This window comes from Coloeus monedula, assembly GCF_965178545.1.
Source record: "Coloeus monedula genome assembly, chromosome: 7".
Taxonomy (NCBI): Eukaryota; Metazoa; Chordata; class Aves; order Passeriformes; family Corvidae; genus Coloeus; species Coloeus monedula.
The window spans coordinates 32,619,599-32,644,273 of record NC_138787.1 but is presented as its reverse complement, the minus strand read 5'-3'; the positions used below and the strand labels follow the sequence as shown (position 1 = coordinate 32,644,273).

General features: G+C 38.8%; 1 protein-coding gene across 4 annotated transcripts in view; it reads left to right on the top strand.

Annotated features, from left to right (window-relative positions):
- Positions 1-24,675, top strand: part of DPP10 (dipeptidyl peptidase like 10) — a gene marked incomplete at both ends in the record, with an annotated part of 450,907 nt that overhangs the window by 407,594 nt on the left and 18,638 nt on the right. For 3 of the 4 annotated variants that reach the window (XM_082285404.1, XM_082285406.1, XM_082285403.1), the window contains 9 exons: positions 2,314-2,468; positions 4,953-5,050; positions 9,766-9,889; positions 12,025-12,063; positions 13,161-13,268; positions 16,681-16,772; positions 18,203-18,250; positions 18,924-19,045; positions 22,782-22,829. In XM_082285404.1, the coding sequence (XP_082141530.1) occupies positions 2,314-2,468; positions 4,953-5,050; positions 9,766-9,889; positions 12,025-12,063; positions 13,161-13,268; positions 16,681-16,772; positions 18,203-18,250; positions 18,924-19,045; positions 22,782-22,829 (834 nt within the window). The remainder of the gene's footprint in view (positions 1-2,313; positions 2,469-4,952; positions 5,051-9,765; positions 9,890-12,024; positions 12,064-13,160; positions 13,269-16,680; positions 16,773-18,202; positions 18,251-18,923; positions 19,046-22,781; positions 22,830-24,675) is intronic. The other variant, XM_082285405.1, reaches the window with a different exon arrangement.

Here is a 24,675-nt window from a genome sequence, read left to right as displayed (position 1 = left end):
AAGAAAAGGGAGAAGATTATCTAGGTTGGTATAACAGCTTAAAATTAGTACACATTTCAGTTGCTCTTTCTATGGGACTCAGGTATTCTACAGATAAATAGCTTAGTGTTAAATACTCATTTTCCTGAGGTATAGAATTTCTTGTGTGAAGAGGTTTTTAGGAACGGTTCTAAGGCCATACAGCATGAAACTTCACCTTAAAAATGGTCTGTCCACACCTCTTGCAGTAGTTATGAGCAAACACCTTGGGGTTTCTTTTAAATCTCTGCCCAAGTGAGCTCTGAAGTTAGAATGGTAGTTTGCATCCCTCAGCTTGTTAGCTAACTAATCTCATAGTTACCCACCTCCAAGGTTTCCATTACTCTTTTGAAACGTTTTTATGTGGCAGCATATTTCAAAACAATATTTTAAAAATGGAATATCATTTTATATGCACTTAATATTCTTGAAATTGAGCACAAAAGCAAGCAAATTGAAGAATTTAAGCAGCTATAGCTCATTGAAGTTGATGTAGTATATCAACTTTGTGCTAAAAAGAAGTGAAGTTAATAAGAGTCACAGCCAGGAGAAGCAAAAGTTGTCCAGTTTGGGACCAGAAAGTTTCTGAAGTGCTGTGGGAGATGATCCCGAAGCCTTCCTCATGAAGCTTGTCCTAAAACTCTCTCTAAGTGACTTTGCTCATTATTTTCCAAGTTGTTTGATCCCTGGCCCAAGTGGCTGTTGCATTTTCTGACTTGCAGAGGACTCGTGGGGTTCCCAGGGTTGCTGGCAGGCAGTGAGCTCTTCCCACCTAGAAACCCCATGGAGGTCAGAGTGAAGGGGAATTCTCTCTGTACACCCTGGAGAGCCCCAATGTCTGTTGGCATGAGGGAGCACACTGCTCCTTTCCCATTAACCTAGAGCAGTGCTCCACTTTCAGCAGTTTTTTAATAGCATCAGAAGCTGAGCAGGGTGAACATTGTCCAGGTGAAGTTGAGAGATTTTCATTGAATCAAGCACTCTTCCTCCTTTGACCTCATTTGTTTTCTTTTATCATTTCATGAGATTGTTATTAGCATTTTACCTTACAAAGCATTTGGGAATAGCTTTTCTTTGTGTGAATAACCTTGGCTAAATGCAAACAGTAATATTTTAAAGCAAACACAATTGTGATTTTTGCTATCTGATATTCACCTTTCGTTCTCTGTTCTTCTCCTGTGTAAAAGATTTTAGTTATCCAGCCAGGGAGAGAAGCATGACCCAGAATATATGACTTTGAATATAGGTCCCAGCTTCATTTTAGCTAACCTTAGATAATTCAACCCATTAAGCTGCTTCAGAACCCTCAGAATCTGATTAGCATCTTGGAGAGTCTCTGTTGACAATTTAAGTAGTTTTGTTAGGTAGGCTCTCCAATTAGCTATGCAGTCAGGTCTTTTCCCTTAGAACACCATTCTCAATTAGTTTTCCAGCCAAATTCTTCAGATTTAAATACAAAATCCTTACTAAGCAGGCCAAGGTATCAAATACATACCGAATCAGTCTTAAGTCTTTCCACAAGTGGAAGCAGAAGGCTTGTACAGGGTAGATTTGGAATTTCTCAGAAGCTGCTGTATTGGGATTCCAGGAGTTTGGGTGCTGTGTCTGTGGCTGTTTCTGGTTTGTTTCTTTTGACTGTGAAATACAATGACAATAAATGTAAGAAAACATTGAGTGACATTTTTGAGAAATGCTTTCATTTGGAAAGCAAATAAAATTTGGTTAAAAATAAAACTTGTTTGGACTTTCAAAAAGTTACCCTCCAGAAAAACTGAACTTCCCAAGAATTAAAGCTGTCCACTAGACTGAAACAAGAAAGTCAAAATACTGCACTCCAAAAATGATTGCGTAAGATCACTGTGTGAGAATCTGCATGTTACCAGGTGCCACAACTCAGGGAAATCAGGTATACTGAAGTTCTATATTGAGAAGAAGAAAAAAATTTGCAATCCCAAAAAATACCCCAAATGCCCAAATTATTTAAAATTATTTAAAATTTAAGTAAACACATATACTGGAATGTAATAGAACTAAGCATATGACAGTAACAATCATCTTTCACATTTAGATAATTTACTGATATCAGAGGAAATACTCATTTGAGGAAAATGGTTAAAGCTTGGTCCTTCAGTATTCCTTGTTACCCAGCCATTCAACCCAGGATGATGTGAAATTACTGAAATTACAACAGACGCATTTCAAGTTGGCACAGGGAGAGTAACTTGGTGCCAGCTGAATAAGCTGGACACTATGGGATAGTTTTTTTATGAACCCTAAGGAAATCTGGTTTTGCAGAGGAACTTCTTCATTCCCACATTGCCCACTGGTGGTCTCCAGACGGGGAAAGACTGGCCTTCCTGACTATAAATGACTCTCTGGTACCCAACATGGTTATCCCCCGGTTCACAGGAGGTCTGTATCCAAAAGGAAAGCAGTATCCATATCCTAAGGTAAGATGAGTGGGAATGCCAACCCCACCTGCTCTTCTGTGTTCACTGAAAATATTCAGTCATAAGGAAAGAGTGTCTCCAGACAGTAACAGAGGCTGATTTTGTTCATGGTGCCTTTCAGGAAATAATAATTACTTTTTTTTTCAGTAGATTGTAACATCTTTTGCTGAAAAGAAATTATCAGGTGAGGGGACAGCAGAGAAACTAATTTGAAGTCATTTCATCACTGATATTTGTCTTGGTAAAATGAATCCAGCACCTCAGAGAGAAGGGTAATGCATTTGAAGGACTGCATGACTGCATAGGAAAAAGATCCAGCCCCAGCTGCACTGGAGTCAGATGCTCTGTGTGCAGAGCACAGGGCAAGTTCCTTCACAGATACAGAGATCCCAGTAGATTGTGCTGTTATTAGTAAATGTGACAGACTGGCATTGAATAAGATAAGCCACTGCAATGTATTTTCATGGCCATCAAAAAGAGAAAGAAAAAAAAAAATGAATTATCACTGTGTTTCCGAAGATTTAGAGAAGGGTTTTTACATTTGTTTTAGAAAGTGAAAGAACAGCCCAGGCAGGAGTAATGCCTGAAATCACTTCTCATTTTCTGGGGATTTTCTGGTGAGATGCCTCCGGATCTGTTGTTTTGATATTCCAGCTGATCAGTTCATCCAGCCCTTGTGTGCAGTTTCCAAGTGTCTGGGTTCCTTTCTGGCAGGTCCACATATATGGTACTCCTTTGACATTTCAGGGGAAGTTTATTGAGGGCTTTAGAAAATATTCCTGTTACCCTGCTATTCCTGCGACTGTTTTTTGGTGATGAAGCTTTATTGTTGATGGTTGAACAGTTAGACTGTACCAGGTACTACAAAACAATAACATACATTATATAAATAGAGTTATTTGTGCTATGAAATAATACTCTGAAATAATGAAACACAGTAATTTTAGAGGTAGTTTATATACTTGCATTGGCAAAAGGCCTTGAGTGACAGAGTAAAGAAAAAAAAATGAATATTTTTAACTCAGCTTTGTAAATGAGAAAGGAGTAATTCTATTTCATTAGCAATTCAGCATAAAAGTGATACACAATACTACTTCAGTAATCTCATTAATGAAAAACATTATCTTTGTTTAATGTCTCCATTTAATACAAATTTAGCTACTCGTTAAAGATCATTAATTGGTAATGGAGGTGGTGGTATAGCAACACAGATTACAGAAAAGATTTTGTCTTTATTAAAGAGTGCAACCATCAGAGAAAATTATAACTAGGATTAAAAAATAAAATGAAACACACACGTTTTGTGAACACTGGAACGTGCTCATCTGTGTCTGTTTACATGTTATACACACAGACTCTATTCTTCCAAAAAAAAAAAGGTCACTTTTTAAAACTTTTCTTTTTCCTAGCAGTGTTAAAAATGCACAAATTCCACTTCCTTGTCCTCCATACCACGCAGAAATGAGTGGATACAGCATTCAGACTTTATTCTGAGATAAGCCCAATTTCTAAAATGAATTTGTGGGTGTATTTCAGCCTGTGAAGAGCCAAGTATACAACTTTGTTGTTTATTATGGTGAATCTGTAGAATCAGTGATTTTTACCTTTTCCTTCCAATATTAAACAGGAGTCAACCCCGTTGAGGAACACACTTCCTTTTTTTGTATCTCAAGGGTGTTACATTGTGTAATTCCTGTGGCATGAAACAGAAACTTGGGGATGGCATGTCTAGGACAGGGATGTGGGACCAGTAGCATCTCCTTGCAGCCCTTCAGAGCCTCGCTTTTACCTCCATTGCTTTCCCTTCAACTCAGGAGCATCCCTTAGTAATGAGCCATGTTACAGGAGAAGGACGATTCCCACCTCCCTGTAGATCCTCAAGATTTATCAGACTCTTCCCAGTGGATATCTGTCAAACTGCCATGTTATTCCCCATTAGCCACAAGAAGCATTTTGTTTCCCTTGGAGCTGGCCTGCCAAAGCAGCTGGCTCCTGATCCAGGCCAGAAAATGAGATTTTCAGCTCAGCAAACAAGGGAAGGAAGACCGAGGGAAAATGGTAAAGAAAAAGATAGGAGGAGGAGGAATGCTGTCTCAGACAGAGGTAGTGCAGCTTTTCAGAAGGAACAATAGCATCTAAAAAAGGCTTTGCTGGAGGTTGGATTTACCTGCAGATTTAGGAACTGACTGTGTTTTGGCAACTGACTTAACTGAACTGGGCAAAGCCACTTCTAGTACTGGTCACTTGCTCTGCACAGGGAGGTCTGCCATCAGTAAAGGGTGGTGAGACAATCACTCAACACTTTGTATTTTTATCTGTGTGATTCATATGGTTGGGAAATTAATTTTTCAGATTTAATATACTTGAACTTTACTAACTTTTCATTATTATGAAGATACTGAATTATGTTAATGAGTGAGTCTGCTTATCTGTCACTGATTCAGTGCCTCTAAAACTCCTATTTATTTATTTTTTTTTCTAAAGGCAGGTCAAACAAACCCCACAGTAAAGCTGTTTGTAGTTAATCTGTATGGACCAGCTCATACTCTGGAACTGATGCCACCTGACAGCTTTAAGTCAAGGTATATAATTTCATTGTTTTGAAGCTCTTGTTTGATTTAACCTAACTTGTCTCTTTGGCTAATCATTGCCCTTTTACATCAGCACACTTCTCTTTGACTGGAATGCACTCGATCTCTGTCCCCATGGCTGAACATAGTGATAAAATTAAATATGGTTGTACTGCACTGATCTCCTGTTAGAAACCAAGGGGCTGGGATGTGCTTGTGTTTGATGTCTTTAAAAACTCCAGTTTATTAGAAATACATGGAATTAGGAATCCTAAGCTGTGGTTAGGGGGAGTGAACGCTGCCCTGCTTTCTGAGGTTGTTACTCGTTCCCTCCCAGCCACTTCTTTCTGTGTTGCCAATTTGTTGCTTTCTGTTTCTGACATTGCAGAAGTGTCTTGCAGCTGCACAGAACAGAGAATCAGGGTGTTCCCTCAGTTAGAGAGAAATTATTCTGAGCTTCTCATTTGGTTTCTCATCCCAGCTAACAGGTGCAGGGAGGTGACAGAAGGTGAGGTGCTGTGACACCGGATCACATAGGTTAAGAAAGGCAGAGCTGTGTTTTTCAGGAGAAACTTCTGCAAAACCCCTGAGCTGATTTAACATTTCCTCTGACTTTGAGGCTGAGGTGATGAGGTCTGGCTGCAACTGGTGACTCTCCTGCTAAAGTTACTGTGATAAACTGAGCTCCTTATTGCCTGTCCTTGCTTGAGGTGCCTGAAATTTTTCTTTCAGGGCAAGAAAATTTTCATCCCTTCCTTTATGTGTATTCCATGGGTAGAATTGCCATCATCCTGATTCCATCCCTGTTGTGGTTTCAGAACATAATACTGATGATCTTCTAGCCCTAAAATATTAAATAATAAAGGTGATAATAATACTAACAACAAAACAATAGTTTTTACCATCCAGATCTGGCTGCTGTCTAAGGGCCAGAGAAGTGCCACATCCTCTTTTCACTCGGGGCATTTTCAGGTGGGGAATGGTGTAAGAAGGACTGGGAAGCACAAAGCTACCTCTTATTGAATGAGGGCTTTGGTGGATCAATGCCAGGTTTGTCCCTGCTGGGTCCCTCATGGACGGCTCAGGCGGCGCTCTGGCAGCACCCACGCGTGCACACAGCCTCACCTTGGCAGGAGGTTGTGAACAGCCACTCACACACCCAGTCTGTGCACGAACCAGAGACAGAGAGGAGAGAAGGGTTCTCTGCATGCAATTCTGAGGTGTCTAACAGCAACACCCCGAAGGGAACAGAGGCAAGAAAGAACAACAACCAAAAGCTCGCGCCGCCGGTTTTATCCTGAGAGCTCCCAAAGGCAGGCAGAGCATCCAGAAACCATAGTCTGAGGGCCAGGGGGCAGAGGAAAGGTTAAATGGCATAACAGGGGCCAATGGGAGAAGGGATGGGAACAGGAGAGGGCCAGTGACCAGCAGAATCTAGACAAAGGGAGAAATTTCTAGCACAGTGTTGTGGGGAGAGATCACTTTTAGGGTAACTTGGGGATGTAAAGTGGACTTAGCCACTGCAACAACCTGTGGCTGAAAAAACCCCACCTCTGCATATGTTATTCCAGTTCCTACAACCTCCCAAATGTTTTATGGTAATTGTTCCCAAAACAATCAGGATGTTAACAGTGGCCACTTATTCACAACCGTTATAAACAATCTTAGACTGGTGTAGCTCTCTTCTACACAAATTGAGGTACTCTACTTTATTTCAGGAATAATTTATTGGTGAATTATGCCTTGCAATTATTGGTGTCACCTGGAATGCTTACTGATTGTGTTAGTAAGAGAAATTATTTTGAATGAGTTGAGCATTTTGGAGTATTTTTTTTCTATTGATGGACCACTACTGAAAAACAATGAAATCTCTTGCTGCTTGCTAACCCTTCATTAATTTAAGCCGTGGTATAAGATCTGAAAGAGATTTCTTGCCATCAAGATCAGCATCTTCACTCTCCTTAATGGCATTGAAGTTGTCCTTTAAGTGTCAGAAGGTGCAAAGAAGTTAAGCAAGAAAGCAATGTGTAAATCCCCAAGGAAAAAATAATCTTGTAGATGTTGTTCAGATGTTATGGTTTCAATTCAGGTTCTTCAGATTCATTCTGTTTCCCTGGCAGATGGAAAGTAATAGTAGATGCAAGTATGAATATTAGTATCTTAAAACTTATTTTGGCTTCTTGAAGCTGAAGCCAAATCTCTGGAGCATCTTTGACAGATTTTTCAGTTCTTGATATTGTTGTTGTTCAATTGAAATAATAATCATATTAAAAATTCTGGCTGGATAGTGCATGAGAAGACTGAGTAAATCCGTTTGAACCTGGGGAAAAGAAGTTAGTTTCTTCATCATTTTAACTATTAAGGTATAATTTTCATGCTGTAAAATGTAGAAAGATTGTATAATTGTGAGTCAGTTTTACTGCAAATTGTGCATCTGACTCAGGATTTCAGTAGCAGTCTCCACACTGGTTATCAACCCATATATGTTCATATATCAATAAATATAGAGGTATGAAAAATGTACTTTAAACAGGCTTTTCTAGTGTAGAAATCTTTGAAGTTTGTAATGGTTGGGAGATTTTTTTTTTCTCCTTAAGTATTAGCTTTTTTAGTAAAAGTAGTAGCTGCCTTTAGCAGCCAATTTATTTCAGTGCCTTTCTAATCCATTTATTATTGAGTCATTAGTAAATAGGTCATGATTTCAGAATTAAATTGAATAGTTCATTATCAGGTATAGTTTTAAGGATCTTTCAGGGCAGAAGCATTTTAGAAATAGGTATTATACAGGTCATAACCAACTGCTGTTATGGAGAGATTCACTCCTACACAGAAACCATAAATATGGGAAGGGAAGGGGAAAGAGGTTCTCTTAGTTATAACCACAAAAAGTAATATTCAAATTCTCAACTTGTCACAAATTGTGTCTGGTGCAGGACCTCTGAAGACATAAAACTGTTTCCCTGATTTTTAGGGCATATGGGAATTTGATGTAAGATTAAATAAATTCAATGAAAAAATAATTTTCTCCTTGTAGGGATCCTGTAAAGGTGCTTGGTAAGATTTCCCAAGTTTTGTTCAGGTTATTCTGATATAAAGATAGCAATAACACTTATGAATTTTACTTCTGTTATGTAGAAAAATTTACCATCTACTGTGTACTGTTAATGCCACAATAAGACTGACAGTCTTCCTGCAGATATGTTGTTGTATTTCATGCAATTACTGTTTCCCCCTTGGTGTTTCCATTCCATGTGTACAGTTGTGTTTTCTTCAGTGGCAAACAGGATTTAATATTTTGCTTCAGTCCATTGTCCAGAATGCAATTAGTGTTTCCTCTTTAAAGTGGGGTTGTGAGGAAGCTTGAGGTGTGTACAATAGATTAATTGCAGAAGAGCCTGAGAAGCTTGGAGACACGAACTGATTGCTTTCCTGCTTGTGTCACCTGGTGTCATGGTAGATCTTGTTTTACTTGTGGCATACATTTTTGCCCCTCAGTAAGACTAAACATTTGTTAAAACAAACAAACAAAAAAGGTAAATATTGGACTCGGAATACACTTGATACACTTGGAGTCCCCGTTTCTGTTTATCATTCTGGTATCCACATGTGAAAATAATCTTTTCTACTAGAAGTCACATATGAAAGCCGAAGGAGGCTGTGCATGCTGGGTTGTTCAGGTGTGTTCTGCCAACACAGCAGTGGGTTGGGGCTGGGTGCAGCTGCAGTGAACTCCTGTCTCCTGCCTCTCCTGTGTGCAGCTTTGCTGCTGCTGCTGCTCAGCATCTTTGATCTCGTAAGGAGGCTTTTGAATGTATAATTAAAAGCCTGTTGTCAAAGAGTAATGAGATCTCTATCACTAATAGATTAAAAGCCTAATTATATTCAAGCTAAGCCCCTTGTTTTAAAGGGGGTCTGAGTTTCCAGGCAAGCTCACTCCACTGTTGCACATAACTCAGCTGGACTGTGAAAGCTGCCAGCTGCCACCAGCAGAGAAGTGAAGGAAATAGCTGGGCTGGGATGACAGACTGCAACAGGTCTTCCTCCCAGCATCCCCACCCTGACAGCCCAGCAGGAATTTGGGAGGAGGCAGGCAAATCCTCCATGCCACGAGCCCAGGAAGCCTCATGTGCTTGGCCAGGGTTGTTGAGGGACAGACAATTTGGCCAATATTATGAGCTGTTTGTTAACGCAGAAACAGGAACACACTGGTAGTGAGAGGGATTTCCCTTTTATCCAGAAGTTTTGTTATAAAATACTTGTTATTTTATAATTTTGAAGTGGGCTCTGGCTGCACTCTAATATTACAGAACTTTTTTTTTTGTTTGGCAGTAAGACTGGATTCTTTTGCAAAAATATGTAACTTCTGAAGGTATTTGGTGTAGGAAAATACTGGCTTCTGTTGAAATTCAGTGCTTGTTTCTAAGCTGGCTGGAAAGTACACAGTTCATGTGTATTTGCAAGCATATGTTTCACAGTTGGTGAAGTTTGTGTATATATGCAGAAGTTTCCCAGGGGAACATCACACTGAAGGACTGAGCCATCCTACTTGTAGGAACACAGATGCTGGGCATTTGGGGTTATTTTCTTCATCCCTCAGTGCTGGCACAGTCATGCAGTACAAATTTAGCATTCGAATGGACTGTATGTATGGGGTTTTTTTTTTCCTGAATTCTAATCTGAAACATCAGTGATCTGAACTTTTTTATTTCTCCACATGTTTTGCTTAGGGAATATTATATCACCATGGTGAAATGGGTAAGCAACACCAAGGCTGTGGTGAGATGGTTAAACAGAGCTCAGAATATCTCCATCCTTACAGTTTGTGAAACCACAACTGGGGCTTGTACCAGGGTAAGTTGTTTGGTTTTTTTTCCCCAAGGTCTCTTTTCAAGGTTTCTTCTGCATTTTGTTTTCATAATCAGAAACAGATTTTTGGAAATCAGTTTGCAGTTGCAGTAGTTGCAAGCTGAATATAATTAGTCAACAGGGAGGAAATGGATGTGAGAAAATTCCAAATGTGGTGAAATGATTTCATGTAATTAGCAACTTTGAGTGACATTTTCAGAATTACTAAGCTTTGTTCATTCATTAGCTTCAGTGGAAACTGCAGTTGCTGAACATCGTGTACTTGGGATATAGCTAGAGCAGTGACAAGCTTGTCCTCTGACAGATATTTTCAGCTGACTGGTTTTTCCTCTCTCCTGCTGCCGAGTTTCATTTTAGATCTTTCTGTCTCTCACAACTTACATATACTTAAGGAAAAGGCGTAAAACTCTTATAGTTTCTTCAAATTTGATAGCAGACTCTAATAAATTTGGGAAAAATTAAATTGAAAGGCAACAGGGATGTTTCATTTTTTGATGTAAGCCAAGCTGAAATACATTTTTCTCTTTGAATCCAACCACGTTCCACCCCTGGACCCAGACTCTGACTTCTGACTCTCCTGCATTACATCTCTCCATTTTCACAGTCAATCTTGCATCTTGAATGCACTTGGCTGCTTTCCCATTCTGAGTCACAATCTCTTCCCAGAACCAGCTAAAAGTATAAATATTTTCTATACGTGCTGATATCAGTACCAACAGATGCTCCAAAGCAGAGGGTATAATTTGGCAGTGTAAATGGTCATGAGTGATTAATGTTGGCCTCTGAGTCAAAAGGCTCCCATCAGTGTCTGCTCCTGAAGTCAGTCATATTGGAGTGTTAGAGATTTTTTTCCAAGCTCATCTTCTTCTTTTGCTGCATACTGCAGGGTGCTTTTCCTGACTCAGAAACTATGAATAAATCCCCAAAATATGGATTAAGATTGTGACCCTGGAGATTTGGTTGCTTTTCACCTGGTCCCTGTGAGCCTTTTCTCTTTATTAAGAAAGTTGGTCCTGAACCACTGTGAGAGCTGCTTCTGAGAGGGAAACCTTTATGTGCTCCAAGGTCAATTGGACTTGTTTGAAGTAGGTATCCAGGGAGCTGTAATCCAGGACATAATGTAGAGGAGAGAGACTGAGAAGTCCCACTCCAGAATACTTAGAGAGCAGCAAAGGACATTTTTAGGAGGGTGAGGAAGGATAGTGATGCAGTCTCACCGTTGTGAGCACAGCTCAAGCCTGTCTCGTCCTGGATGGTCCCTACACTGCACCCTCTGGGATTAGGTGATGCTCTTGAAATCACTAATGGATGACGAAAGGCCTTATTGTGAGAATTTAGCATTGTATCAAACCATTTGATTTCAGCTGTAAACCTTTTTTTTTCCCATGGGATGCTGCACATGGCCTCAGTTTCAAAAAGGAATGTGTAAAATCAGCTGCTGCAATAGCTACAGATTCTCATTTTTCAGGCCCTATACGTACAGATTCTTCTACAGCTAATAAATTTTCATTACTTCACTGTGACTATGACAATTTGCAGCAGTTGATGTATATTATATATTCCTTTTTCCAGCAATGTGTGCATGATATTTGGTTGGTTTGGGTTTGTTTTTTTTTTTTCAGATGGCATGATGTGAAATATGAGTATGAACAATAAAACCCAAGAATTTGTTTTTATTCTTTTTCTCATCACTAATGCCACTCCACAACCCATTAAAGCACGGGACTGTGATTTGAGAAGGTCTCACAATTTGAGCTTGATGCTGGCTGTTTGCCCAGTGTTGATGAAGGACCTAAAATATCCAGTTGTCAGATGATGCCTAGAGGTAAAAAGCAAATAGAACTGCCTGTGTAAAGCTTCTTGATAGCTAATCAGAAAGGACTGAAATGGCATTCTTAGTTCCCCTGTGGTGTTCTACCAAAAACTCTGAATAAAGCAGCTGACTTTATAATTAAATTATCATTTGTTTCAATGCAAGTGCCAGCAAAGAGACGAGAAGATTATAACACAGTAGACAAAAAACCCCCATGAAATATCTAGAGACCTTTTGCTGAATGTGGGAAATATTTTTTATCTATAGCTATTCCATAAAAGCAATTTTATCCTTTTTTTTCTTTTAGAAGTATGAAATGCAGTCAGACCTGTGGCTTCCTAAACAGGTACAGTATAAATGCTATTTCCATGTGCATAATGTGTAATTGCTTCATTGTCATTTTTATTTAACTGTGTGTTATTTTATAAGCTAATAAAATCCTGAGGCACCTGTGAGGGTTTTGGAGGCAATATTCCCTTCAGTTTCTGGTCTGTCTGGACACAATTCAGTAAGCATTTAGATGAACAGCTGATTAACTACCTAAGTCTGGGATGGTTGAAGACAGACCAGATGAATCCCATTCCAGGCATGTCCTATTTACTGTGATTTGTTTCTGATTTAAAAATGATCTCACAAAATTAAAGCTGAAGGAGTTCAGAGATTGGAGGTCATATAGGCTATAACTGGAATGAGAAAGTAAAATATTTCTAAATTCATACGCAGAACAATATGTTTAACTAATATGTCAGCCAATTATTCCACTTCCATAGCTTCAGAAGGACTGTCCAATAACTGGATGAAACACATTCTATTTAAACTACATTTCAGGCTTCATTTTGCAATGTGCAAATGAGAAATCATTTTAACAAAAAAACCCTATGCTTTTATAGCAAGCCATTTTCATTTAACATTTCTGTGCAAAGTTAGACATGGAGAGATGGTATCACATCAGGCTACAATTTGTGGTAAGACGTGATTCAGAGTATCACTTCAATGTGCTTATTTTTTTCATACAATTTTATCAAAATCAGTGGGTGTTAAACATGTACTTAATGAGTCCAAACCATTGAAACTTTTGTTCTCCTCCTCACCAGTAGGAGTTATCTCTGTCATTATTTGTATGTCTCTAAAGGACAGTGTCCTGGAAAGTCCCCCTGCATTAGGAATGAGATTACCAGAGCTTTCATGGTGAGGCAGAGTTCTGCAAGGGCTGTAACCCATGCTTTAGGATGGGATTGCACTTGGCATGAACCCATATTCAGCTTTAGCCACCACGTCTTTGTTAAACTTAGTAGAACATACTTAAAACCCAAGGACTTTTTTCTTTAATTGACTTATGAGCACAGCAACTACCAAAATCAAGGAGACAAAAAAACTTGGGCTGATCTTTTGTTGGAAGTGTAATGGAAAGTGTGCCAGCCTAACTCACTGTTGCGTTTGTAGAACGAAGAACCCGTTTTCTCCAAGGACGGCAGTAAGTTCTTCATGACTGTCCCGGTGAAGCAGGGTGGCCGGGGCGAGTTTTACCACATAGCCATGTTCAGTGTGCAGGTAAGGCTCTGCTTCAGGCTGCTTTTAATATTCTACTGCTTATCTGGGACTTTTACTGAGGACACATGGCCCAGGGAAAGGCCTGCACTTCAGTTTAATCAGAACACTTGTGTCATGGTCATTTGTCCTGTCCAGATCATCCCTCAGTGCAGTGGGACATATTTGTAACTCCTTCCAGAATAAACACTAATATTACCTTCTCTATATACACTATACGTGCATATTTTAAAATAATAAATAATTTTAAATGTCTATTCAAATCTGCTCTTACACAAAACAGTAAAGGGAGGCAATATCCAAATTTAAAATTTGTGTGAAAGTTGGGACACTTTTATTACCCTTTGCAACATTTTTCAGCGGCTTCCATTTCCCAGGGTCATTACTTTTTCCAAAGGAGAATCTGAAAGATAAATCTGCAGTGTGACTTTGAAGGTCACCAGTATGAAGTTGTGATGAACTAATAAAGGAAATTATGCCCTGGAACGGAACACTCCAAGGCATCTATTTAAATCATCAGAGCATTAATCCAGGTGCTTTAACAGAGCCATATGACATAGGAGGGATTACCAAGGTACCCAAAACATCAAAATATCAGACTTGGTGCCAGGAAACTCTGTTATCTGCCTTTATGACAGTGTTCTGGTATGAACATTATTAAGTCTGAAATATGTTCACTGCAGACAGAACAAGAACAAAAGAATTTTAATGAAAATTTAACCTGAAGAAGCAAGAACAAAGATACTCATTCACTAGAGTAAATATATCAAGAAAGAGTCAGTGAAGATAAAAGGGATCACAGACATGTCAAATTCTATTTCCCAAAGAAAACAATAACTGAGATGACAGTCTGGTAAAGGTGTATTAATATAATAACCACATAGAAATTCACACCAGAGCAAAACCATTTAGTCAATCAAGTCTTATTTTGGTATCTTTCACAGTATGAATAAGTATCTTTAAAATACATGAAATAATAATGATCTAGATCTGAAAGTTCACTTGCAACATTCCCAAGGAGGTTACAGATACAATCAAATTTGCCTTAACCTTGTAGGCTTTGACATTTGTTGCTACAAAAAGCCCAGGAAACTTGATCCTAATTCAGGAAAATACTTAAGCAAAGATTAACCCCACTCCTATTCAGTAGGGTAATTAAATATGTGCCTAGTTTTAAACACATCTTTTAATTCCAGCAGAATAATGTTTGAAGTCAAGCTTATGTTTCAGAATTTAGTATTCTGTCCCTTTTAAGCAGAATTAGAGCCTTGGGTACTGCACAGCTCCAAAACTAAAAAATACTTCTATTTTGCCTGCCGTCAGCATGAATGAACAAATCTGAATGGTATCACCAATGACAAATTTGGCTTTAAGCATGTAGCTGCTCCTGAGAAAAAGGAAATGTGATATCCCGTGTATCAGCCATTATTCATCAGTAAGCAACATTCTGCGTGGTAATGGGGCTGATAGAGAGCAGTAAAGGGCAGGAAATGTGTTTATATGCTGTGTTTTACACACTGCATTAATCTGATCGTCCATTATTTCTAAAGCAAACATAGAGGCATAAAAAGTATATTAACCGTTGCCCATAAAGCCTTTGGTCACATTAGATGTTTGTCACACCTTGGGAGAGCCACAGCAGCACAGCCCTGCAGAATTTAAAGCAGTCAGCAGATCACCAGTGCCCAGATGGTCTCAGCTTTTCTGTGATGGAGAAGGCTAACTCTGGAATTTGGCACTGGGATTCTCATTCTTTCTCTGTGCCTCTCAGAACAGACACCAGCCCACTGACAGAAATCAGCCTCGGTGTGCAGGAAAGTTAAAACACAGAACCAATGTGGAGTTGCAGGGATAAAGAAGTAAATTTTAATGGCTCACTTTAATCACTGATGCTAATTTCTCAATCTTACAACAAATGCTGGTCTTTCTCAGGCTGCATTTCTTTGCACTTTAGAAAAGCATGTGTCAATGGCACAAAGCAGGTTAGCAGGGGCATCTAATTAAATCTTCATGCAAGAAGTTGCTGTCTAAAAGGTTACTGTCTATCACAGTGGATTATTTACTGTCTGAATGTGGAGGGCTGGATGTGTGGTTTATTGTTTTCAAATGTTTTTAGTAACTTATGAAATATTTAAAAGAAACTAATCTCAAGGTAGGATTGAATCATGTCTTAGGTATCTAGACATTTCTTTCATGGAGTTTTGCAACTCTAGAAAGTCTATTTTTTTTCCAACCACAAAGTAAGAATTATAAAGTAACTTTAATGGATCAAGGCGATAACTTCCTGCAAGCTTCATAAATTATGTATTATGGCTGTAACCTTGAAAAATAACCATGTTTATTAACACTTGGCTGGGCTTTTTATTGCTGATTCCTGTTAGATTCTATGATCTTAATATTTAAATATCTCTTTCAATAGTTGCAGCTTCTCTCTCTCTAGAGAAGAAATAGTCACTTACAATAAATCACTAATATGTATTTTAATCATTCCTGGAGACAGCACTGAATATCAGACTCTTCCTGAACAGCAAGCCCTCATCATAAACATATGTACAGCACCTAGCACAATATCCTGGTTTCATTTGGTACTTGCAAGGCTTGTCATAAAGTTGCTACATCATTCTTTCCTTGTGGATCTGTTAGGAAACAGTTCAGTTCTAAGGGACTTGGTTCTGCCTTGCCAGCTCCCAGCATATTTTAGATGTATTCTTGAGCATTTTCTGCTTTTTAGTTATTGCTGCTGTTGATGTGGAGCTCAGGGTACAGTTCAGAAATACATGGATTAAAAAAAAAAGCCAACCTTTTTGCCTTTATGACTTCTTGTAGGCCTTGTAACCACTGAGTATCACCTCTGAAATATCACCCCTTTTCTTTACAAAGTTTGTCTTGAATTTGAAAACTAAAAATTTGTATATCCAGACCAAGCATAATAACCCTAATACAGAAAAAAACCACATAGAGTATGTCCAAGCTGTGAGGGTTGAAGTTTTAATCTTCAGTAGCCTAAGCCACGATTTTACCTTTTGTACTAGGAAACACCCTCAGATGAGCTTCTCGCTTCAGGTTTTGTTGTTTTTAACCCATGTCTGATGAGGAGTCTGGTGCAACTTCCAGCTGAAGAGTTGGTTTTACCTGCATTGCATCCTGACTTCTATTGTTTGTTGACACGTGGGCAACTGAAAGAAAAATTTCGCTGAAATCCGAGATTATTTTAATGACTTTGATAGGCTTATAGATGGGAGGGAAAGGATAAGTGAAGTTCAGGCCTGTCAAAATGTGAGGTTTGTGGTTTAAAGATGTTACGTTGTATATTAAAGTTTAAAAAGCTGTAATCAATAATGACATGTGCAGGCAATCCTGCTAGGCAAAGAAAAATGTAGCAAGGTGAAAGTTAATGTTTTCCATCTCTCTCCAGGCTAAAAGTGAACAAATCGGTGTGAGACACCTGACATCGGGGAACTGGGAAGTTATCAAAATCCTGGCATATGATGAAAGTACTCAGAAGATGTAAGCACTGTTCTCTTTATTTATAAAAATGTTCAAGTATTAAAGTTGAATCCATTTAACTCAAAATTAAACAATATTTCTTTCATTTTTGAGCATTACCGTAACTTTGACACACCTGAGTCCATAAAGTGCAGCTGTAAGACAATTCATCTGCCATTCTTTTCCTGAATGCTTTTTTATGCAGAAGGAAAGAAGCACACCATGGTACCACTTGACTCTGTATTTTTCTGTGTAAAAGGAATCAACACACAGTGCAGCAGTAATAATATTTTGGTAACTTCTTTCCTGGAATCTGGATAAGAAGTCATAGTAAATTTTGAGTACTTGATAAAACAGCGCACTTTTACTGCATGAGGTCTGAGAGTTTTGGGGATCTGATCCAACTTCATAAATTCAAATTATTTTTAGAGGTTGTCAGAATTCCTGATTCTCACGCAGCCCACTCACAGAGAAATCTTTCCCAAGTCCATCTTAGTGACAGAATGGAAGGAAATACAACAGATATTTGGTGCTTTTGGAGAGGACTATAGGAATAAAATGTCTGAAGGCTCCACTTGACTTCAGTGGATCTTGCTTAATTTTCACATTATCTGTCCATGACAAAAAATATACAAGCATGTCTAATTCTCATTTGCTTTAAAATAAGTGATATTTGAGCAGGACCTTTTTTGAAGCTGCAATAAGTCCCATCTTCTCATTGCCACTGGAGAAAACCCTTTTTTGACGACTCTTACTGTCGGTTTTGAAAATACATCTGTTGAGAATTTCCTGGTACTTCTGCAAGGCCCACGGGAAAAAAATGAGGTCTGATTGCACTCAGGCTGCAGAGAGGTGACAGATTGCACTTGGGCTGTCTCAGCTACTCGAGGGGATTGCTTTGCCCTCCTTCTGCTTATCAAGCAGAAACTTTGTGGGGATCTCTGCAGGGAAACACCAAGAGCTTGTCTTGGTATTCTTGCAAAGTCTCTTTCCGCTGTGAAAATAGGTTGGTTTACAGCTCAAAAAGGCTTTCAGATCTCATAAGACTTATTGTAATATCTGACATAATTTCATTGTGACCTTTGTCTACTACTTGGATTTATATTGCAAACTCTTGGAGTGAAGCAGAAACTTTTGTATTTTTAGTATGCAGAGAGGTGTCCTGGTTGCTACTGGAGCTCCTGGGCATGACAGGAATTAAAACCATGAAATCCTGTTTTCATCACTGTTTTAATAGGAAATTTTATAGCTTCTGAAATAACTAATCCGTATATTGGACCTAAATTTGATCTTGGAACTTAGGTTTATATATAAGTATTTGATCTTCAGGGATATTTGTGAATTTTTAATTTTTAAAAACGTTATTTATGGTGTCTCTCACTTCTCTAAGCACTACCCAAATCAGACAGTTTACCAAACTGAGTTTAACTTTTTTCCTCTTTTGGGCACAGTTATTTCTTAAGCACTGAAGATTCCCCAAGAGGAAGACAGCTGCACAGGTAAGAAGTACATGGGGCTGTGTTATCAGCTTCTTCATCCCAAGACTTAAGTAATATGCTTGGGTAATCTTTTATACTGTATAAAAATTAGTATGCTTGAGCTGTAACAAGGAAAGAATCATAGCTTTTCAAAATTAAAATTGCCAGTGTTTTCCATTTTCTAAAAAATGTAAAAATTTGTAACACAAAACGTTTTTACCACTTAAGTCTTCACTAGTCCTTTATCAGCATCTAAAAAGTTAAACCTAAATAAAAGCATTTAACATGATTGTGTTTTAAAAGTGATCAAAGTTTTCTAAATAAAAATATCTGTAGGGTTTAATCATGTAACTTAAAGTGTGGGGGCAAAGCACCTCACCTCATTCTCAGTGCTTAAACCTGAGGTTAGTGAGGTTTTCATGGTGTCCTACTGATGCTGTTCCCCACAGCACTGTGAGTTATTGCAGTGCCAGTGGTGCTTTGGGCAGCTTTTGGATCATGTCCACGTTGCCCAGTTTATGGAACAGCAGCCCAGTGAATTTTCTGGAAACTGTTTGCATCAGGCACAAAAGGAGCCAGTGGTATTTTGGCAAGTTTGGGGGTTAAAACAAATTCCGTCATTCTGATGAGCTAATTCTTGGTTTATTTTATTTTATTGCAATGTAAAATGTTTCTGATCATTTCTTTCTCGCAGTGTATCAACAGTGGGGTCATTGAATCGTCAGTGTCTCTCGTGTAACTTCTTGAAAGAGCAGTGCACGTACTTCAGTGCAAAGTTCAGCCCCATGAACAGGCATTTTCTCCTGCACTGTAAAGGTAAGTCAAATTCATGGGGTGTAATGCTGTTTGCTTCTGAATTAATGTATTCCCTTGAGAAGGGCATTAGGCTGGAGTCTAACATTTAGCTCAGCAGTGGATTGCTCAAAGTTCTGTACAGAGCCTATTCCAAGACTGCAAGTAAAGATGTTCTGTGAAACAGCTAAATAACAAGTGATGTTAGAAAACCACTCCAATCCTGACCTTCCTGTACAAGTAAAGGACATCAACTTAAATTCACCCTAAATAAAAATCCTTCACCAAAAAATTTGGAATTTTGGTGATAATCCTGTGGGGTTTTTCGTAACAGCTTCATTATTTTATGTATTGGGATTGATCTTGTGCAACTACACCTAGTTAAAAAATCTGGGCCTGTGTTCTGTAGCAGTGTTTGTACACGTGGATGTGCAGTGTATCTATACTCCCCCATATGTATGTGTATGTATGTATCTACCAAAAAACAGCTCTGGTTTAATCCCCAAAGACAGATCCTCTATATCAATACAATTGTAATAAATAACTCACTGTGTTTTACAGGTACCTGCCTTCCAGTAGCACTAAATGGCACCATTTGGCTTCAGAATTTCTGTATAAACAAAGAAATAGAACCATCCCACACAGAGAAATTTATAACCTACACACAGGAAATAAACACTGGTGTATAAGTGATAAAAAAGGTTCAGAAAAGCATGAGGGAATCAATAATAAAGCACATAGGTAGACCTGTTGTCCTTGAAACTTGCAAACTTTTAGACACCATCCCCCCAGTATTTTTGCATAGCTGAGGTCAGAGTGCAAAGAGTAGAGCACAATTCATCTGAAATACGTATGAATAGCTCAATTTATATGCATGCATTTTTTCTGTTTCTTTTGCAACTCTTTTTTTTTCTTTTTTCCCCACAAAAATAAAATACCTGCTGACGTGAGCATTGAATGTATCCAAACAAAGAAGCTATGAATATATATTGGCTAAAATAAGGAGTTTGTTTTCAGTTTTGTTGTTTCGGGGTTGTTTTTTTGTGGAAATGCACTTACAGTACGTAGCTGATTAGAAGAAGAATATACAAACTGTGTGGTTTATACAGGGTCAAATCTGCAGCAGAAGTGATGGAGCTAATCTTGAGGTCCTTCTCTGAGTAATGAGCTCCTCATGCTTTAAGCAGAGTTTTCCCTTGTGCTTGATGTAATTCCTATGGGGTAAGTCTCAGATTCCTGCAGGAGGGAGGGTTGATAAATTGGGAAGAGTTTTTTACCTTGAATCAGCAATGTGCTAGGGCCCAAAAGCATCTTGTTATTATTTTAGCAATATTCAGCCTGTAATTTTTGACGTGTTCTTTTGATATAAAAGTGTGGGTGCCAGCAGGGGGTCGTGCATGTGATTACTCACAAGCTCATGACTTTCAGTGACTTTAGCAGTTCTCTGAGCTGGGAAGGCTGTAGATCTTCCTCCCAGGATTAAACCTACACTCCACTGCGTTGCAATAGACTACCCCGAGCTGTAGATGTTGGGCAGGGATGATAAACCACTGTCATTAAGTTTTCCTACCTCTGACATTAATCTATAGTTGCTGGCTGGGAGATTTTTCAGGGATCTTCTGTGTTTCACCAGAGCTTGGCAGGTACAGCAGCAGCATGGCCCCGGTGTAGTGCCAGGGCCCTGGGCTAGGTTGGCATTTGGCAGTATCAAAGTTGATGGCAGGATCACCACAGAAGTGGCATCAAAACCCTTCTGCTTGTAAGAGTATGAGGCAAACTGCTTCAAGGAGACAAATGGCACATCTACTGTGTGCATACACAGTCATTTTCCCACAGCAAAAAGCCTTTACCGAATTGTTACAAAAGCAATTCCCCCAGAAAAACCCTTGGGGGACTCTGAACTGGTTCAATCTGTGTAAGTTTCAATTCTTCAACCTCCTGTTTACTCACAAGCACCTTTATTAGTATAGTTTTTCCTTCTTAGTTTCCCTCAGCCAGGAGATCTCTCTCATTTTTCCAGCTGTATCCATCTCCAGAGACTCTCCTGATTGAGGAGTTATTTCTTGCCTGGTAGATGGAGGACTGGCTCCTCAGCCTCTCAGTTTTGGCAAGCACATCCTTTGCACTTATTTTCCACACTGCTTGTGGATTTTTCCTTTAGCACTTCACAAACACTAGCAAGATATTATTCTTTCTACTCAAATAAGATAGTTCACAGAGGGAGTAATTGTTCTCCCCTTTTATACAGCAGGAAATAAGCTGTGGGTTTGGGGTTAGTGAAGGAGGTCAATGGGAAATCCAAGTGCTGTGCTTACTTCTGATGCTTTGTAACACAATGCCTGTAACACAAATCTTTTTTTTTTTCCTCTGATCAGTGTTTTCATCTACTGCAATCTCCCTTTTTTCAAAATCTGTCATTATCCTTCCACCTTTAGTATGACAAATAGAGCTGGGCTGGAAAGCTGATGCTTTCCCCCTCAGAGATGGCCTTTCTTAAATAAGAATTTACAGCAAAATGACAAATTCAGAAGAAGTAAAAAGAGCTGGAAATAAAAACAAACCAAAGCTAAAGAGATATCTGGAGAAATTATCTTCTTAGAGAGCTAAGGCAGAAAGCTGTGATTTGTCAACAATCTACCTGTAAGATTTTTGTCAATCATCCCCCTTGAGGGAGAGAATGAAATTGATAGAAATCTTCAGTGAAGGCTGTGAGTGTCATCATGCTATTTATTTCAGGTACTTGCATTTCCCTAGGCTCATGCCATAATTAATTGAGAGAGACAGTCTCTCAAAACACATAAATGAGGCTCTGTCTCTGAACTCTCAAAGGGAATTGTTTTTTTCTCAAAAAGAGAATTGTAACTCCTAATTTCAAAGGGTCCATGCCTTCATCTGCCATGGGGTCCTCAGGGACTTCAGCTTTTCTGCATTGTTCTTCCTCACCCCATAGTCACTGAATGCTTCTAATGTAAACTCTGAGGTAAAACTGAGTTTCTCACATGTAAGTTCCGTGTTGGGGGTGGAGACACAGGATTTTCTTTTGCAAGTTTAGACTGATGGGGATCTTCAGAGCAAGGACAGCAGACTCAGCCACTTCTGAGTATGCTGAATGCTTGGTCATCCCACTTTCCCACACCACCTTGTGCATTTGCACAGTAGCTGTTGACATGAAGAATTATTGCTTTTAGTTTCTTAATGCAGTAAAGTATGTGAAATAGGATTAAACTACATCACACCTAGATGTAACTGTGATGCTGTTGGTTTTGCAGAGTTGGCATACCAAGGGAGCTTCTTAAACAGATAGTTAAGTGAAATATAATTTTTCAACACCTCTATAGCTTTTCCATAGAAAATGTAAGTTGATATTAGCATTAATTCACTTCCCAGTCAACCTAAAGTTTCTGAATGTCAAACTGCTATATTTTAAACAACGCCATTAAGTGTCTCTGTAATTTTTTTATTTATCTCTTAAAACTAAAACATGGATATTATTAAAAAAAAAAAGAATGCTCCTTCTGGGTGCAGGGTCTGAGCTGCTGAACAGGCAGAAGGCAGTGCCTGTTTCACACTTGTTGGTCCTGTAGCCTGTGTCCTTCCCAAGAGGCACCAGTGGAGTTCCTGCTCTGTTGAAAGGAATTGTGTGTATGGAGCTTCCAAGATCCTGTCTTGTGGGGTAACTGGTGCTCTCCTTCTTTGTCACTGAACTACAGAGTACAAACTACCCCATCCTTCCCCTGTTTTTCTTCTCTCCTCAAAACAGGACCAGGTGTTCCAGTTGTAAGCGTGCACAGGACAAGTAATACAACCAGTGAGTATATCTTATGAAATAAGTAAATTTTCTTACCATCCTTAATTTCTTTGGGGAGTGTGGGAGAGGGGAAAGTACGTACATGAAAACTAATTCATATAAAGTGCTATTAATTACCTTTTATCATCATTATTAATAACCTTTTAAAATCCACATCAGCAAATGATAAGGATAGAAGTAAATCAAACGACTAAAACTTTCCCAGATTTTCAGATATGTTTTGTATTAAGTAAATGTGAGTCACCTTCTGTTTACACTTGAGTAAATTGGATGGCAGCTTGGTCTTCATCCTTTTCACTTTCTTTGTGGATTATGCTGCCATTGCAGTACACCTGCTGTGTTTTTAGAGATGTTTTTAAAGTTACAATCCAATTATGTTGAAGTCAGGTACAGTCCTTGGATGATTGATCATAAAAGCTGACCTACATATGTTGGTTTAGTCGTTCTCTTAGATTTCTCAAATCAGATCAGCTCCACTGACATTTTCAATGAAGACAAATCCAATAATAAAGGCTTTCTAGGAGGGTATTCTATACCTCTATTTGTCAAGTTTTACTCATTATTTTTTTGTATATTGAGACCAAGTCTGTTACTGTTTCCTGGCTGCTGAGGTGCTTTGTAATGGAAAACTGTCCTTCAGCAGTTGAATTTTCCTGGTGGTGCAGCAGAAGTAACAACTGTGCTGCCTCCAGCTCCACTGTTACTCCACTAGCATGGAGCTGTGGATTACAGGAATTGGGAACAACTTTTCATTCAAAGGCACTAAACCAATTCTTGCATATCCTCATTTCATGAATTGGATTATCCCCAGGATTTTTTCCCAGAATCCAGAAGTCCTGAACTGTACCTGTCTGCATCCCCTTTGTCTTGGGCCAGTCAGGATTTAGGATTCAGCCATAACAGTGGAGCTAATCTTGCATGTTGAAGTAGCACCCAGATCAATAGTGCCATGCTATGAAGTGTTAATTAATATCTGAATTTTGGTTTCCTTTTTTTTTCCTTTTTTCTTTTTTTTTTTTTTAATGCCACTGTTTGTGTTTGCAAAGCCCAGTGCCGTGGCACACCAGGGACAGGGAATTTTATCCAGCTCAGAAAAGGGTAGCTACTGCTCAAAAGTAAATGCATTTTGGATTTCTGTGAAGCTCCTCAGTTCTGCAAAGGCAGACTTTTGCTCTTTATTACCTGCATCTAAAGTACTATTGAGTGTGAATTACTGAAATAGAGATTTATGTGCAGCACCTTAGGGTAAAATAAAGCAGGTCAGGACAGAGGGCCGTTGTTTGTTGTAACAACAAAAAGCCAAATAATAAGAGAGATAATTTACCATGAGTGTTTCAGTGCAAGATTTGATTATCCTCTTCAATTCATAAAAGAATGATTAAGGATTATTTCAATTATCCCATCCTCAGACTATAATTATACCATTTTGGTTGACTGCCCAGAACAAGCATTCTCCTCAGATTATCTGTTTTGGCCCTAAGTGAAGAGTTTATTATTTAATTAAAAAATCTAAATTTTGGAAGCAAGATCGGTAATTTGAGCTAAAAAAAGGGAAAAAAAAGAACAAATTAGCCATTCTTTCCTGTGCAAAAGGTTTGTTTCAAATTAGTCTGCAGCTTTAAACCAAGCTGATGCTCTTGCTCTTGGTTGAAGTGCAGAAGACAAATAAGGACATGCAGTAACCACATTTAGCTGTGCTGGCTAAATAATGCCTTGGAATAGGTAATATTGGGGGAAAGGATGCCTGCATGAGGCTTAGGATGTTTCCCAGCAGAGCAGCCTCGTGCTGCAACAGCTGCTGTTAGGATTTGTCAGGGATGCTGATATTCATGTGAATCATCATCTC